The sequence below is a fragment of the Acipenser ruthenus genome, chromosome 2 (genome assembly GCF_902713425.1).
Source record: "Acipenser ruthenus chromosome 2, fAciRut3.2 maternal haplotype, whole genome shotgun sequence".
Classification (NCBI taxonomy): Eukaryota; Metazoa; Chordata; class Actinopteri; order Acipenseriformes; family Acipenseridae; genus Acipenser; species Acipenser ruthenus.
This window is the reverse complement of record NC_081190.1, coordinates 107,944,180-107,960,551: the sequence shown is the minus strand read 5'-3', so window position 1 is coordinate 107,960,551 and position 16,372 is coordinate 107,944,180. Positions and strand designations below refer to the sequence as shown.

At 36.4% G+C, this 16,372-nt stretch overlaps 1 protein-coding gene across 8 annotated transcripts in view; it reads right to left on the bottom strand.

Annotated features, from left to right (window-relative positions):
• LOC117409251 (slit homolog 2 protein-like) overlaps positions 1-13,066 on the bottom strand; it is a 161,934-nt gene extending 148,868 nt beyond the window's left edge. For all 8 annotated transcript variants that reach the window (XM_059006018.1, XM_059006028.1, XM_034014973.3 and 5 more), the window contains exons 1-4: positions 11,708-13,066; positions 9,800-9,871; positions 5,902-5,973; positions 1,661-1,732 (exon numbers count right to left, since the gene is read on the bottom strand). In XM_059006018.1, the coding sequence (XP_058862001.1) occupies positions 1,661-1,732; positions 5,902-5,973; positions 9,800-9,871; positions 11,708-11,892 (401 nt within the window). In that variant the 5' untranslated portion in view covers positions 11,893-13,066. The remainder of the gene's footprint in view (positions 1-1,660; positions 1,733-5,901; positions 5,974-9,799; positions 9,872-11,707) is intronic.
• Positions 13,067-16,372: the final 3,306 nt, after the last annotated feature.

The window sequence follows — 16,372 nt, the reverse complement described above, 5'->3', positions numbered from 1 at the left end:
TGAGATTAAGATAATGTTTTCAGATGGTGTAATATTATTTAAAAAAATTAAAAAAAAGTTTGTTGAAAAGGTTTTTTTCATGCTCAGTTAACTTAATCTTAGCAGTGGTCTAGCCACTTCAAGTTTAGGTTGGGAACCTTTTCATGCCAATCAAATGTCTTTTCATCTTTCAGCAGTTAACTTTCCTGTTATATCCAGTTTATTGAGCCTCATTCACATCTGTACTACTCAAGGACAGCAGTGAAATTGTATTGTTACTATATAAAAACACAAAGCAAAAGACCAGATCATTCAAGTTACATCGACCTAAGGAAATATTAAAAACAAATCCCCCCCCCCAAAAAAGTAAGTTGTACTATGCTTAGTGCATATACTGTTATTATAGATGGTATCTTATTTGAGTGTGAGTTTGTTTCTTTGAAAGTGTGTAAGGCCTATTACTTCTGAACATCTTGTTGGACTGATCTAAAAATGTGTACATGACTTCATAATGTCACTACACCCCTCACCACCACAACCCAAAAACCCACCCGCTGTCAATCAATAGATCTTTGTGTGTAATCATTTGTTGTGGTGTGATCTGTTGTATTGGGTAAACACTCTTCTAATCTGCTGGTTCAGTACCCCTGGTTCAGTACAGTACTTTAAGTAGGCAACTAAAACAAAAAAAGAAAGTAGTATTGGTGTCCTGTATATTTTTAACATTCTGAGTGGCCAATATAATTTTACTACAGCTGCTTGGCTGTAATTTAAACAAAGTCAAATCACTACACTGTACATTCATGGCTCAAATAACTACTTTGAAAAGCAGATATCGTCCAGAATAACCAACAGCAGTAAAAACAAAACATGATGAGAAAACTTAATAGTCGTGTAGGTTTGCAAACACAGACCAATTTCTTACGTTCATATAAAAGTGTGGTTTAAAACTAAGTTATAGCTTCAGCAACCCACACTCCAGATAATAATAGCTCTTCATCTAAGCAAAGTAAACCATTTTTTGTTGGACTTCTTTAATTACTGTTCAACTGCTTTCACAAAGAATTGTGAAGTACTCTTATTTGATACACTATTAAACAGGCTAAAGCTGGTAATTTTTTTTCTACAAAGAGCATATCCTAAGGCATGTGTCTTCAATTTACACAGACTCCGTGATAGCATCTCAGAAAAATGACAAATTCAGCACTGCAGCTACATAACCAACTCTCCTTTGTCATCTTTTATCACACTCCAACACCTCTCTGGAGCCCAGGTAATGAATAATTCAAAATAACCCCTTTTACTATTTAGACCTCAGTATACATAGTGTGCCTAAGGTTATCTCATCATAATGCAATTATTGCTTTAGTTTACAGATTTTAGAAAGCATGGAGCAAATTACTGTATTCTACTATATAGATAGATAGACAGATAGATAGACAGATAGATAGAGATACCTGTAAGGGGTGAAGTGTGATGGAAGCAATTAGACTGAAATAAAGGCTCAATCTTGACAGCTTTACAACAAATCTATAAATACATGTGTACTGAAATCTGCTGATCTCCCGCCAAAAAAAGGGTGCTAAAGAACCAAAAAAAAAAAAACACACAGGCTTTAAATAACATAAGCACCATGAACCAGTAAGGTGTCTTTTTAATAAGACAGAACGTGTGTACTTACAGTCTGTACAGCTTCACAGCCCCCAAGAAGAGCAGTTCAGGAAACACTTGCAAGCTATTCTTATTCAGACGCCTGGAATGAAAAAAAAAAGACAATTAGAAAAGTTCAAAATGTATATCTTACGTCAGATACTCTATTACATTTAAAGCTTTGTGAACCCCAAACATGCTTCAGCTTTCATGTTCTAGAAACCTATGCTTGTGTAAAGGTTGCTAATTACATATAGATGTCTTAGCTTTTCAGAAGGAATACTTGAACTATAGAAATATATGACAGTGCAACCCGTCAAAGGGTTAAAAAATATTTTTCACGACAACCTGAGTGAATTCTTTGGAACAGTTACTGTCACTTTAACATTTAGAAACATCAATGCAAACTAAACTTCTTGTTTAAGAGAAAGTAAAGCACCAGAATCTAGCCAACGCTGTCACAAAGGAAGAGCACAAAACAGATGTGGGAAAAACAAACAGCAACCCAGCTACGGAATTCGTAAAAAGGTCTCTACAGAGCAAACAGGCCTTCTCTCCTCAATTTACTTTAAAAGCTATAAAAAAAGATCACACGAACAACCCAAGTTTAGATTAAAATTAAATTTACAGCTCCAGAGTATTAGCTGGAAATCCTTTTTTACACTGATCTTTTTTTTTTTTTAACCATTATAAAAAACAACAACCTTAAAAGTCCAAGGATTACAGAGCACCTCATACAAGACTATTGTGTTTTAGCAGTATGCTATCAGCAATCATATCGCTGCTTACACAAGACGCATCTTATCTTCCACATTTATCTTGCATTGCATACATATGCGGTTACAAAGAATTCAACAATAAAAGAGCCTGGAACAAGGCTTAAAACACTGAATAATCCTTACGGTCCATTCTCTTTATTTTTCTTTTTGTTTGTTTGTTTGTTTGTTTTTTGAGATAATCGGAAGTAAACAAAGGCAACAAACAGACTACTGGTCTTAACAAAGAAACTGTATCAGTCTCGAAACCTGATTATTTACAAATTAAATATGATATGATTCAGATATTTAGCAGTGCATGTAAGTGCAGAATTCATATTTAGTCATCCATTCCTTTTAAGGTGTTTATCTGTTGTTATGCCTTGCTCTTGCATTTTGCTTTTCTAGTGGCAAACCTGGGAATGTTTTTTTTTTTTGTGTACGACCATAGACCGAACAAGAGAATAGTTTAGTAAAGAAACAGGTTTCACTACAGTTAATGAGCTGAGGGAGAACGCACTTCATGACGACTACTAAGACGTACCAGGCAATAGGGCAATTTAATTTCCTGAAAAGGCTATCCCCAACCCTAACTAAGCCAGCACAACGGTTTTCATTGTATTAGCTTTTAAAAGTCTACACCCATATTAGTCAAATATTCAAGAGTCCCACTCTAAAACTAAAAGGTCACTCACTACCTAGAGCATTTTCCACAGCATCAATTTAAAAGTGTGTGTGTGTGTGTGTGTTTTGTTTTCTATTCAGGCAATTTCCTGACAAGAAACAGACAGCAAACACACACAAGCACTCAGGAGGACCAAATGCAGGTCTTCACTTGACTATAGTAATGATTACAGTCAAATGACTATCGTGTTCTATAATTACAAAATAATATAGTTTCCCCCAAAATTACAAATATGTTGCTTACCACAGGATTTTAGACAAAACTATAGTAGTGCTTAGGTTAACGGTTACTGTTCTCCACCAGAACTGACTTGCTGTGTGTGCGCTTGCTAAAGCATTAAAAGCGGAGAACCTCACATTTGTAGCCAGGGGTTTACCATGAAAACTGATTAATGCTGGTCTTTCAGCAGGATTCAAACAACCGATAGATCTGAATTCAGCTCTCTTTAAGAGTAGTTGTATGTGTTTATAGTGAGGATGTACATTTGAGGTTTTTCTAGGTACACTACTTCAAATTGCTCAATACTTTCTTTGCATGATTCAATTATTTTGCATTATCCCCACGCTTTGATTACAACATCACGTGTAAAATAATTGAAGCTTTGGGGAACATTCCGCTATTTTGCAGAAAAGCAATGCGAATCATATCACAGAAAGCTTCATTTAGAAAAAAAAAGCAGTATCTAAATAATTAGCTAAAACAACTCCCAATCAGAAAAAAAGAAAGATTTTCACTCCTAGACCTTGTAATTATCAAGTACCACACTCTCCAGTTCAACAACGTAGGATGAGCTGCTGTGACTGTCCAGATTTAAAGTGAAGAGCATGGTATTTTCCAAAGCTTGATCCATAGCCTAATCTATACCTGACACAATTAGTCATGCCAACCCCAGCTTGGCTTTTCCAATAGGAAACAGTTTTATTTCTCAACATGAGCCCATCAGAACAAATCTTTCAGTTTGGGGTTTGATCGTACAGTTATAAAAGAAAAACAAAAGCTGATCAACCGTTCCAAATCAATCAATGTGCGCATACAACCTTTGCTCCAAAGCTTCCAATTGGTATAATGCAAAGCCAACCTTCTGCTTCTTCTTTTGTAACTCATAATATATATATATATATATATATATATATATATATATATATATATATATACCACAGATTTCTAAATTATAGTTAATATTATAGTTAATAGAAGTACCCCAAAACAAATGCTTTGTTGAATTATTTAGTAACCGTGGGACTTTATTTTATATGCAATTGAAAGAACTCATTTGTCTGTTCCAGGGAAAAAAAGAAAAAAACTTTCTTTGAAAAACTTTTTATATAAAGTATTGTAATCTTCTAATTGCTGCTTGTTGTGAAATGACTAAATGTTGTGCTTAGATTTTTTTTGTCCCCTCTCAATATAAAAGGACTTTACTGAGACTCACTGACACTGTGGCATAACAAAAAAGAAAGCATGTAAGACCTGTTAGCAAGAAGCTAGATGCACATAATTACAATAAGTTATTTATACCAACCAAGCAATTTCTGCAATGTTGCCCACTCTTGTGTTGTGACTTTTTAAAGGGATGATTGGGAAGAACAAAAGTAGCTAATACTGAATTTGAATAGTTTTTGTTCCTTATGAAAATGACTATATTTAATATCGGATTTTGGTAGCGTGCAGGCACAAAAGTAAAATAAATCTGAAAGAAAGTTCTTAAAGCTTCAGCTCAAGTTTCTTCAGAAATTCTTCTTGAAATCAGTGTTCCCTGGAGATGAATTGGCTGTCAGACAACAATGTCTCTACATCAAATGGACTTGACAATTGCAAACAAAAATAATTTTCACAGCTGTGGGGCTCATAAAAAAGGGCCCAATATGGAAACCATGGCTGGGACCAAATCAAAACTTTGACAACCCGCTAATTGCACTTAACAAAACTGTATTTAATAGCGTTTTTTTTTTTTTGTAAGTATCTTATTTCTTCTACTCATAAAATGAAAACGCTACTAAATACAGTTTTGTAAATTGTGATTAGCGGGTTTTGTAAAACAAAACATTGCAATAACAAGAAAAATGTCCTGACAAAACAAAAGGGAGAACAAAGAGAAATATAAGCAGAGAAAAGTCCAAAAGGGTTGCTTGCATATTAAGTAAAACAGTAAAAAACTGTATGAAAAATCTATGACAAATTAAAAAAAATGTTTGTATCCTATACGCAAAAAGGGCTGCAATTTATCACACTGCTTACAGTAATGGAGGGTAAATAAACACTGTACTGCTTTCATAAGCTTTAACAGCTTAAAAAAAAACTAGTAAAAAAATGCTCTGTAACCAGAGGCTTGTTTTTCGTCTTTGTATAATACTCGTGGGTTCATTATAGCGCCTCACTGTGCATGTACATGCATTCCACAATACAGCAGCAGTCACTTTTTAGGATTTCCTGTTCATTTGGCAAGAAATAGTCTGTTTAATTCCAAAACCTATAAAGGATGTCCAGAATGCTGTGTCTCACTCATCTGTCTAATTTACTTTTATATGTTATTTCTTCCAAGAACAGCATCCAAAAAAGAAACATTTAATACTGGCAGCTGCACACAGGGCATAGCAAATCAGGAGGGAAAACTTTTGCTCTAAAATATTATTATTATTTTTTTATTATTATTATTATTATTATTATTATTATTATTATTATTATCATTATTATTAGTAGTAGTAGTAGTAGTAGTAGTAGTAGTCGTAGTAGTAGCAGTCGTAGTAGTATTAGAATATACTGTACTACACTTCCCCACACAGTATGAATGCTCTTTGCTTTGTATTTAAAACATATTTAAAAAATACTCACAGTCTTTCCAACTCCTTTAGGTCCTGGAACGCGCCTCTCTCAATAGTGCTAATCTTATTCTCCATGAGTTGCCTGAAAAAGGAGCAAAGACAGGCTGGTCAAGGCACTTCGGACTGGACAGTGGTTAACCCCTAGGCACTTCGGACTGGACAGTGGTTAACCCCTCAGTGTACTGCACTGTAGTCCCTGGCAGACTCTTCTCATCCACTTGAATGAACTCAGCAATGCCTATGCCCATCTGGGATGATCACACTGGGAATGCTGTCAGCTGGCACCCTACTGAGGCACATGTGGAAGGAGGAAATAAAAAGGCAGTCACTTTACCATGAAAAAATCCCAAAAGAAAATAATGAACACCTGCTCCTCTGCTTTGTATTGTAGGCCACTGGGGAACATTGCTTGAATAAAACAGCACTTACTGCCAACAAAAGTGCACAAAGACTTTACCTGAACTGTGCGCTGCATTTCAATAACTACACTGTGTAACAATTTTTTTTTTTTGTTCCTGGGTAGTAAGTGTTATTTCCTAATTGCTTATGCCTCAAAAGTATAGAAAATGGCTATTATTCCCCACAAACTTTGCTTTTGTGACCAGGACAGTGATATTTTGAAATGTACCTATTTTCCAGAACATTCCAGATAGATTCAGTGCTGAGTAAACTTGGAGTAACTTCTAGAACTTTCTAGAACTTTCCAGTAATATAAATAGTAGTATAAATACAGGGGCCTTAAGCCCACCAGTTCAGTTTAGTTCCAGCTGCTTGAGTGGATACATATCTGCATTTTTCTGAGATGGCATCAAGAGGCTGCAAGCATCCGGCAGACGCATTTTGCTATGTCTGCGGCCAATTTATCAAGACAAGAGCGAAAAAGTACTCCGTGGAAGCATCTGCTAAGATGTGTGAGGCCTACAAGGCATATTTCGGCATGTCTGTCGGGGATCAAGACAAACCCTGGGCACCTCATTTCACCTGAGAGCACTGCAAAAAAAACTTTGGAAGGTAAGATGGACAATTGTTGCTCGGAATTTTATGTTATAAAATTTGTTAAAATTTTTAATTTTCAAATGTTTTACAATTTTCAATGTTATTGAAAAAATATATCATATATGAAAAATGTTGCGAGAATCTCTTACACATTAGTCATAGGTGAAATAAATGTATTTTTGTAGGATGGTACAGAGGGGAAAAGAGAGCCATGAAGTTCACTATCCCAAGAATTTGGCGGGAACCCACTGACCACTCAAGCAACTGCTACTTCTGCATGGTGGACCCTTCCAAACGTCGGACTGGCAAGAATGCACCTGCTATCACGTATCCGGAGCTTCCTTCATCCATCGCCCCGGTGCCACACTGCCATGAGCTCCCCGTACCCACTCCTCCGGAGACAGAGCAGCAGTCTTTAAAAGAGAGCAGCAAGTCAGAGAGCGAGGAAGACGTTGTAGATCCAGATGACAATTTCAGAGGTGGAGCTGAGGAGAGAAACCCATACTACCCCAACGAAAAAGACCTCAAGACTTGATTAGAGATCTTGGTCTCACCAAGTCCAATGCCGAGCTTTTGACGTCTAGGCTCAAGCAGTGGAACTTGTTGGATGAAAGTGTGCAAGTCGCAGATCAGAGGAAGCGTCACCAACCTTTTTCCAGCTTCTTCACCCGTCAAGATGGGCTCTGCTTCTGCCACAATGTGACCAGTCTGTTCGAGGCAATCGGAATCGCCTGTAACCAGAATGAGTGGCGCCTCTTCATTGACAGCTCATCCAGGAGCCTCAAAGCCGTGCTGCTCCATAATGGTAACAAGTACCCGTCTCTTCCCCTGGCTCACTCGGTGCACCTCAAAGAGGATTACAACAGCATCAAGACCTTGCTGGACGCCTTGAAGTATGATGAGTACGGCTGGGAGGTCATAGGAGACTTCAAAATGGTGGCATTCCTGATGGGTCTCCAAGGCGGTTTTACCAAGTTTCCCTGCTATCTTTGCCTTTGGGACAGCAGGGACACCAAGGCGCACTACCACAGGCGGGACTGGCCACAGCGGACCGAGTTCTCTGTGAGGAGGAACAACGTCAAGTGGGAGCCACTGGTGGACCCCCGGAAGGTGCTGATGCCACCACTGCACATCAAATTGGGCCTTATGAAACAATTTGTCAGAGCTCTAGATAAGGAGTCGGCAGCCTTCAAGTACCTTCAAGACTTCTTCCCTAAGCTGTCTGAGGCAAAGGTCAAAGCCGGTGTCTTCGTCGGACCACAGATAAAGAAGATCCTAGAGTGCAATTAATTTCCCAAGAAGCTCACTAGTAATGAGAAAGCGGCTTGGAACAGCTTTGTCGCAGTGGTTCGGGGCTTCCTGGGCAATCACAAGGCCGAAAACTATGTGGAGCTGGTTGAGACTCTGGTGAAGAACTACGACACAATGGGCTGTAGGATGTCCCTCAAAGTCCATATCCTTGATGCTCATCTTGATAAATTCAAGGAGAACATGGGAGCGTACTCGGAGGAGCAAGGCGGGCGCTTCCACCAGGATATACTGGACTTTGAACGCCGCTACCAAGGACAGTATAACGAGAACATGATGGGAGACTACATTTGGGGGCTGATTCGTGAAAGTGATTTACAGTATAATAGTAAATCTCGAAAAACTACTCACTTCTAAATCTTTTGTAGTCATTTTTGTATTACTTTAGTATAAATACATGTTAATTTGGATTCATATGTTGTTTTTTTCTGACTTTATGTGAACGAAAAGACAGAAATTCGCCCGTTTTCTCATTGGAAATAGGTAAATTTCAAAATATCACTGTCCTGGTCACAAAAGCAAAGTTTGTGGGGAATAATAGCCATTTTCTATACTTATGAGGCATAAGCAATTAGGAAATAACACTTACTACCCAGGAACAAAAATTGTGTTACATAGTGCTATCATTATTGTAGTGTGAAGGAAATGTAACTGGTCTTTACTGTAATAACTATGTTTTTAAATATCATCATTCACAAAAACAAAACTAAAAAATCAAAACCAATATTGTAAATTGAACTTCTCTAAGACAAAGATTGCTTTTTGTACAAAATGACGTTGAAAACTGTTGCTAACCAAGTGCTTTATTGACTTCCTCTACAACTCACAATTCTTATACTGGTCTAGTAATCCAGCTTGATAACTGCTCACATGGTGATTTCAGATGCATGTTCATATACTGGCATGTATTAAGTTAATGAGACCTATAAAACAGCAAGATACATAAACATATAGCCGTGACAAATATTGCTGGTGGTTTTGACAAATTGCATTTTGTATTGTTGTATATTCTAAGTCAACAGAATGTTTAATATATATATATATAAATATATATATATATAGATATAGATATAGATATAGATATATATATATATATATATATATATATATATATATATATATATATATATATATATATATTCCCCAGAAACACTCTTTGCACAGGGAAATGTAACAATCAAATACCAGCTAAATAAAATCTTATTACATTGCTGCTTTCTGTAAGTTTCCGTTTGTGAAAAGGGAATTCTTTATTACAATGTGTCAGGGTTATATATTTTCAGTTTTCTTTTTTTTTAATCCATGACCTAAAAGCAACTTTTTCTTTTTTTTTTTACCAAATAGATTGTGGCCCATATGTGTGTTGTTTGGCCCATGTGTGCAGCTTGCAAATGACACACACCAGTAAAGGCTAATCTCTAACATACCAGTTTGGAGTTTGGAGAAATATGAAAGTAGAATTAATTTGTGTAACACTTTTGAATTAGGAAAAAAGTTTATTTTAAACCACTACAAAGTATAAACCAGTGTGCAATTACTGTAAATTAGTAGGCCAAGATTAGAGGGGAAAAAATGACATAATAAAAAAAATACGTAAAACTTACAAAACTCGGAGGTGCCTCAGTCCAGCAAAATCTGACTTCGTTATTCTTGTGAGGTTATTAGCATTCAAATCCCTAAAAAAAAGTGAAACATTAGTGACAGGTAACTAGTTGTTTAAGTTCCATTGACTTAACTGTATACACTAGAAGCACAAATCTTCTTAATAAGAAAAATTACTGTGGTTCTAAAGTGCAATGCCTACACAAATATAGTGGCTATATTAACAATAGGCTAATCTCCAGAATATTTAGAAGGTTTATTAAAAAAATGAAAACGCCAGACAAGCCGTCTGCCACCCATACTGAGTTGAAGAGGTAAGTAACAATTTGCTACCTAGGCTGCAAGTTGTCAATACGTACATGTACGTAATAGCCTATTGAAATCTATTGTTATGTTATATTTAATTACATTGCAGATTAATTATGCAAAAACAGGAGAACAACTTGACTTTATCGACTATAGAATTTGCAGAGCACAATCGTCAACTATGTTTATATATATATATATATATATATATATATATATATATATATATATATATATATATATATATATATATATATATATTTACTGAAACGTAGATTTATCCTAAAGGGAACCAACCTCGCATACGTGATTTTGTAGGATAATATTTACAGTTGCAAATCAGTTAACGCCCAGTGCAAAGGCGTTTATTTTATAACGTCGTTAATGTATTTTAAAAACTGTTCTTCGGTTTTCCAGAAACATTAAATAACTGACTGAAACATGGACAGAAGTGGTTATAATTTTGAGTGCTCGATATTTTGGCATTTAGTTACACCTTGTGGAGAACAATTGTGATGCACACATACAACACTCGTCGCCTGTTATCCAGACATTTAAATGACTGAAATGTACATGGTTTACAATGCACATGCACGGTTTTAAATGACTGAAATGTACATGGTTTATGATGCACATACACGGTTTTAAATGACTGAAATGTACATGGTTTACGATGCACATACACGGTTTTAAATGACTGAAATGTACATGGTTTACAATGCACATGCACGGTTTTAAATGACTGAAATGTACATGGTTTACAATGCACATGCACGGTTTTAAATGACTGAAATGTACATGGTTTACAATGCACATGCACGGTTTTAAATGACTGAAATGTACATGGTTTACAATGCACATGCACGGTTTTAAATGACTGAAATGTACATGGTTTACAATGCACATGCACGGTTTTAAATGACTGAAATGTACATGGTTTACGATGCACATGCACGGTTTTAACTTGACAGCCTTTCACTTTAGGAATTCGGTGTGCTTCCAGTAGGCTACAGTATTTTGTCAAGTTTTTCACGTGCGTTTCTGTTCCGCTGCATTCTTCACCTTCTGATTATTCAACGCTGGCTGTACGGTAGCAGAAAACACATTTCCTCAGTTGTGCTTTTTTGTATGTGACTGACAATATGAAAAGTAAATGTACCTACAGGCCTCTGGTATTAACTGTAAAATGTTTCCGACTTCTGTTTCCATTTTGAGATGCACCCCTAGTTCTAAATAGACCAGTTACATGTTTTAGCAGTGGTGCACAACTCGGTCCTGGAGGGCCGGTGTCCCTGCAGGTTTTTATTCCAACTGCACCTAAAGTACTTTATTTGACCTTATTAGAAGCTTAATTGGTCAAATTAACACATTTAGGGTATGGTTAGAACAAAAACCAGTGCACCACTGTTTTAGAACCATAGCAAATTCCATATTCCTCAACGTTGGGGGAGTGTTTAAAAGGGTAAGTTCTTGTTTAAGTAAGAATAAAGCTATTGAAAATAAATCGTTACAACGAGAAACCAAATGAGTTCTATAACTTTGCAGGTTATAAATAAGATACATTGTAAGAGTCGTGTAATTGCATAACATAATGTGATACTTACAGTCTCTCTGTGTTTCTGGGGATGTTACGCGGTACATTGCGCAATCCTTGTCCGTGACAATCCACCGTGGTCCCGGAGCAAGAGCACTGAGCTGGGCACTGTTGGGGTTCCACTCCACCCAAAACAAGCAGCAATAACCCCAACGAAAAGACCACGCTTCGTAACATACTTCGGTAGTAAATCATCTGTGTGTAATATTCTGAGCTGTGTCAATGATAAATTGAGGTCTAGAGCTGTTTAATAAGAATGATACTGCAGTAAATAAAGACGCTTCTTAAAAACCGTCCGTTCTGTTGCAAATGAAACGAACTGGTAATTTAAAAAATAAATAAAAAAAAAGATAAATACACATAAAATCAAGAAGGAATGTCCTTCCGACTACTTCGATGCAGAGGTCTGAAGTGGCTTGTGTGAGCAGCTTGATTGAGGGTACAGTCACTTCTTCAGGCTTTGCAAGTGCAGCACTCAGATGGACTGGACCGCTGATACCGCATCAGTTAAGTCACTAAAAAGTTACACAAAACACGTATAAAAAATGCAGGTGATACCTTCAGTTCAGAACAAAATCTGCAGTAGCATATTTCAGTTTACAACTGCAAAGGCTTATAAGCACAGACAAATTCAATTGACGAATACGCGCAGGGCATTTGTTAATAGATATTGATTCCCCTTCATACATTCATCAACTTGTCACTAGAAGTCAAGACAGCGGAACGTTAAGATCCAAATAGTTAACAAAATGCTATCTGAGCTGTTCTCGGTGCGAAGTGAGAACGGTTACGTCTGCAGATTTCCAGCAGCCCTCCTCAGGCTTTTAGTCATACGCATGGAAACCGGGAGTCCCCGTTTTCTCTGAAGGCAGATCAAATGCTTGCAAGAAGACGTCAGCCAAGAATCTGCTTTTTGTCTCCAAGAGACACCTGATGGCAAGTGGGCAGTAGTTCACAGGCAGAAAAAAGAACCGCCTCTTTTAATGACAAGCACCCACCATTTCAGCCAAAACAAGATTTTTTTTTAACTATGCAGGAAAAAAGATATAGAAAAAAAAAATAATCCAAGCACTTTTTTTTTCTTTTTTTTAAGGAATGCTTGATTTGTCCAAGTACCGTATCACCAAGAACGTGCCTTGGTGAAGTTGATTTAGCAGGTAAACAGAGCCCCAACACAGTTTGTTCAGATGTGTTATTCTGTAATTCTTTTGATATATTTCATTAAAATGGCAACTCCTTTGTGTTGAGAGGTTATTGTTTTAAATCCTCAGTTTTCAAGGTGTATAAGGTCAAATCACTTATTTCGATTTAACAAACCCCTCTCACATGGTGTGATAGAGGTAGCACTACTACTGAAACGCACCTACTCTCCAAAGCCGAGATATGTGCATGGTGTAATGCTTTATAAAAGCTCCACAACCACGCCTATAATCCCACCCAAATATTCATTCGTAGCCCAACCTACTGCTTCTTAGGGATCTGCTGTTGGATAGCCGCTTTTGGCTTATTTGCATAGGGAGTGTTACAAGCGAGTTTGAAAACTAAAGATGAATGAACGGGAGTCGTGTGTTCCCAGGGTATAAAAAAAGTTAAACGGTGTTTCACAGCTTTACTGTGAAACAAGTCAAAGAAAAGAGAATAACTAGTATGTCATGCTAGACATTTAAATTCCTATAAGCTTCTAAACTGTCATAAAGTTTGGTGACCTAATTTTCTTGAAACAGGTTTCAACAGTTTTATTTTGACAAGTCCTTTGGAGTCTTTTAAACGGTCTCAGGAATGCCCTATCAAGAACATAAGCGTCTCTCGTACATGTTATTTATAAGGCTGTGTCTAAAGAAAGAGCAACCTGGAAATATAAGGCCATGTGATCTGTTTACTGTACTTTGAAGAAACACATTTGTAATTATGCATCATTTTTAAGTTACTAAACTAAACGACATGTCAAAAGAATCTAATTTTGCACACCATGGGTTTATTTTAAAGAGATAACAATAAATTTCTTTAAAATGTATTTACTGCTGTCTAATTTTTCTGCAATTTTACAGATTTTCTAAACAAATGTAGTTGTTAGATTAACAAATGACAAGAAGAATATAATAACACTGATATAGTCAGCCAGTGAAGGCTTTTTTTGGTGTTGTTGTTTGGCATTACAATTATAATAATAAAGCATTTCCAGAGAGAGAGGTTTATATTTTTCTGATAGGTTTCAGTTTGTCTCTATTGGGGAGGTAATCATAAGTTGTCTGTGGTGTTCCACAGGGCTCCATTCTAGGTCCCTTGTTGTTTTCATTATATATGTTACCATTAGGTGACATTATCCGCAGACACGGAGTGAACTTCCATTGCTATGCTGATGATACCCAGCTGTATTTGTGCCAAAAGCCAGGAATTTCTTCTGCCTGGGTGTTATTAGCTACTTGCCTTACAGACATCAAGCATTGGAAGTCACAGAATGTTCTAATGTTGAATTCAAATAAAACAGAGGTTATGCTAGTGGGCTCACTGAACCAACTGAAAGGAAATGTGGGATTACATGAGTTCGACCCTTGCAGTCTCTCATCAAAACTTAAACTAGAAATTAAGAGTTTGGGGGTCAGCTTTGATCCTGATCTATCATTTGAGACTCATATTAGGGAAGATACAAAGTATCTTTTTACCATTTGAGAAATATAGCCAAACTTAGACCAAATATTTCCGTATCTGATTCCGAGAGACTAATGCATGCCTTTGTTTCATCTAGAATTGATTATTGTAATGCACTTTTTTCTGGTGTCCTAAAACACGTGGTATCCCGCTTGCAGCTTGTTCAGAATACCACCGCTAGAATTTTGACTAAAACCAGGAAAAGTGAACATATTACCCCTGTTTTGGCCTCTTACATTGGCTCCCTGTGCAGTATAGAATTGATTTTAAGATTTTGCTGTTAACTTAAAAGGCCCTGAATGGATTAGCACTTAGTTATTTGCAGGAGTTACTGACCCTGTATCTTCCAAACCGCACTCTGAGATCACAGGATGCGGAGCTGCTGGTTGTTCCTACGGTCAACAAAAGCAGCACGGGAGGTAGGGCTTTTTCTTGTAGAGCGCCTACATTATGATGGAATGCTCAGCTTTCCGTTATAGCTTTCAAGTCAAGACTAAAAACGCACTTTTATAAAATGGCTTTCTTATCTTAGTGGGTTTTAATGTAATTTTAAAATTGGTGGTTTTCTATTATTATGTGTATACTGTTATTTAAATCTGTTATTTAAATGGTGTGATTGTGGCAGTTGTATGTGTGATGCTATAGAAAATGTATTGTGGTTTGTTCTTTTTTTCTGCTATGTACTGTACAGTGCTTTGTCATACTTCTGTATAAAAAGCGCTATATAAATGCAATAAATAAATAAATAAATAAATAAATAAATATTTAAACAAGTTCTATTATTAGCTTTGGGACTTTTTGCAGCATGCATTAACTGATCCCTCTTGTCATACCCTCCCTTGCTGGTATGTAAGGAAACCTCATCTTAACCTAGGGGCACATACTGTAACTGCCAGATTGAAGCTGTAGTGTTTGCTTCACCTAGTCTTATGACTTAAGTATTTCCCTTTTTGTTGTCAGGGGTGTTTATCTGATGAACCAAGTATAACATTAGGATACTTTCTTGAGTTGAAGCACCTTGTTTGCAAGAAAACTAAAAGAATCAGAACTGGCTTTCAAAGTAAAATGTAGTGGTAGTTTGCAGTTTACTATTATTTATCAAGCTTTACAATGATTTTACTGTGCTTTACTACATTTTGCTATACTTTTACAATGGTATAAAATAATGCACTTTTATAAGGGTCTTTGAAAATAAAATGCAAAGATCTATTTTGCTAAAATTGTAACATAATTAGCTAATATGTTAAATTCAGTACACAAGATTCCTCAACCTGACTGTCGATTTAAAAAGTGCATAATTATGCAATGAATGAATTTTGCATCTGTAACTCATTAAAACAATTAATATTCACTTCCATTATATTTCTTTTTTTGTAGGATCACTTTAAAAAACAAGTTACATTTTAAAGTCTGATTACCCTTCATTTTTCTGTTATATATATATATATATATATATATATATATATATATATATATATATATATATACACACACACATGTAATTGATTTATATATTTATTATTTTTAACTAGTATGATTATGCATAATCACTCATTGAGAAACATGTGGTACTTGAAATGCTGACCAATATTACATTCCTATGTCACTCCTGGAACTATTAAAGCAAGTGTATTTTTTCTGTATAGGTACCTGTATATTGTCCATTTGGCCAAAGTAAAATGAGTTCTGATAGTGACAGAGTCACCGAGCTAGTTCCTTAACCACAGTTCATTATATACAAGCATAAATATCCTAAAGGCACAATCCCATTTGACAGTAATGAACACCAAAGAATGGAATGGTATAAGGGTGACTGAGCAGCTCTCTCGCCAACACCCCCCTTCAGTGGGGTCCCTTCAGGGCAGGGCTAAGCCACAGTGTGGAAACGGTTATGTTGCACCTGCACTGTGCATGATCAGAGATACCACTCACTTGTCAATAGACAAGACTACTAAAATGAAAAATAGAAATATCACCCCTACCCGTAAAAAGAATGAAAGATGCTGCCACTGCTAAATGGCAATGG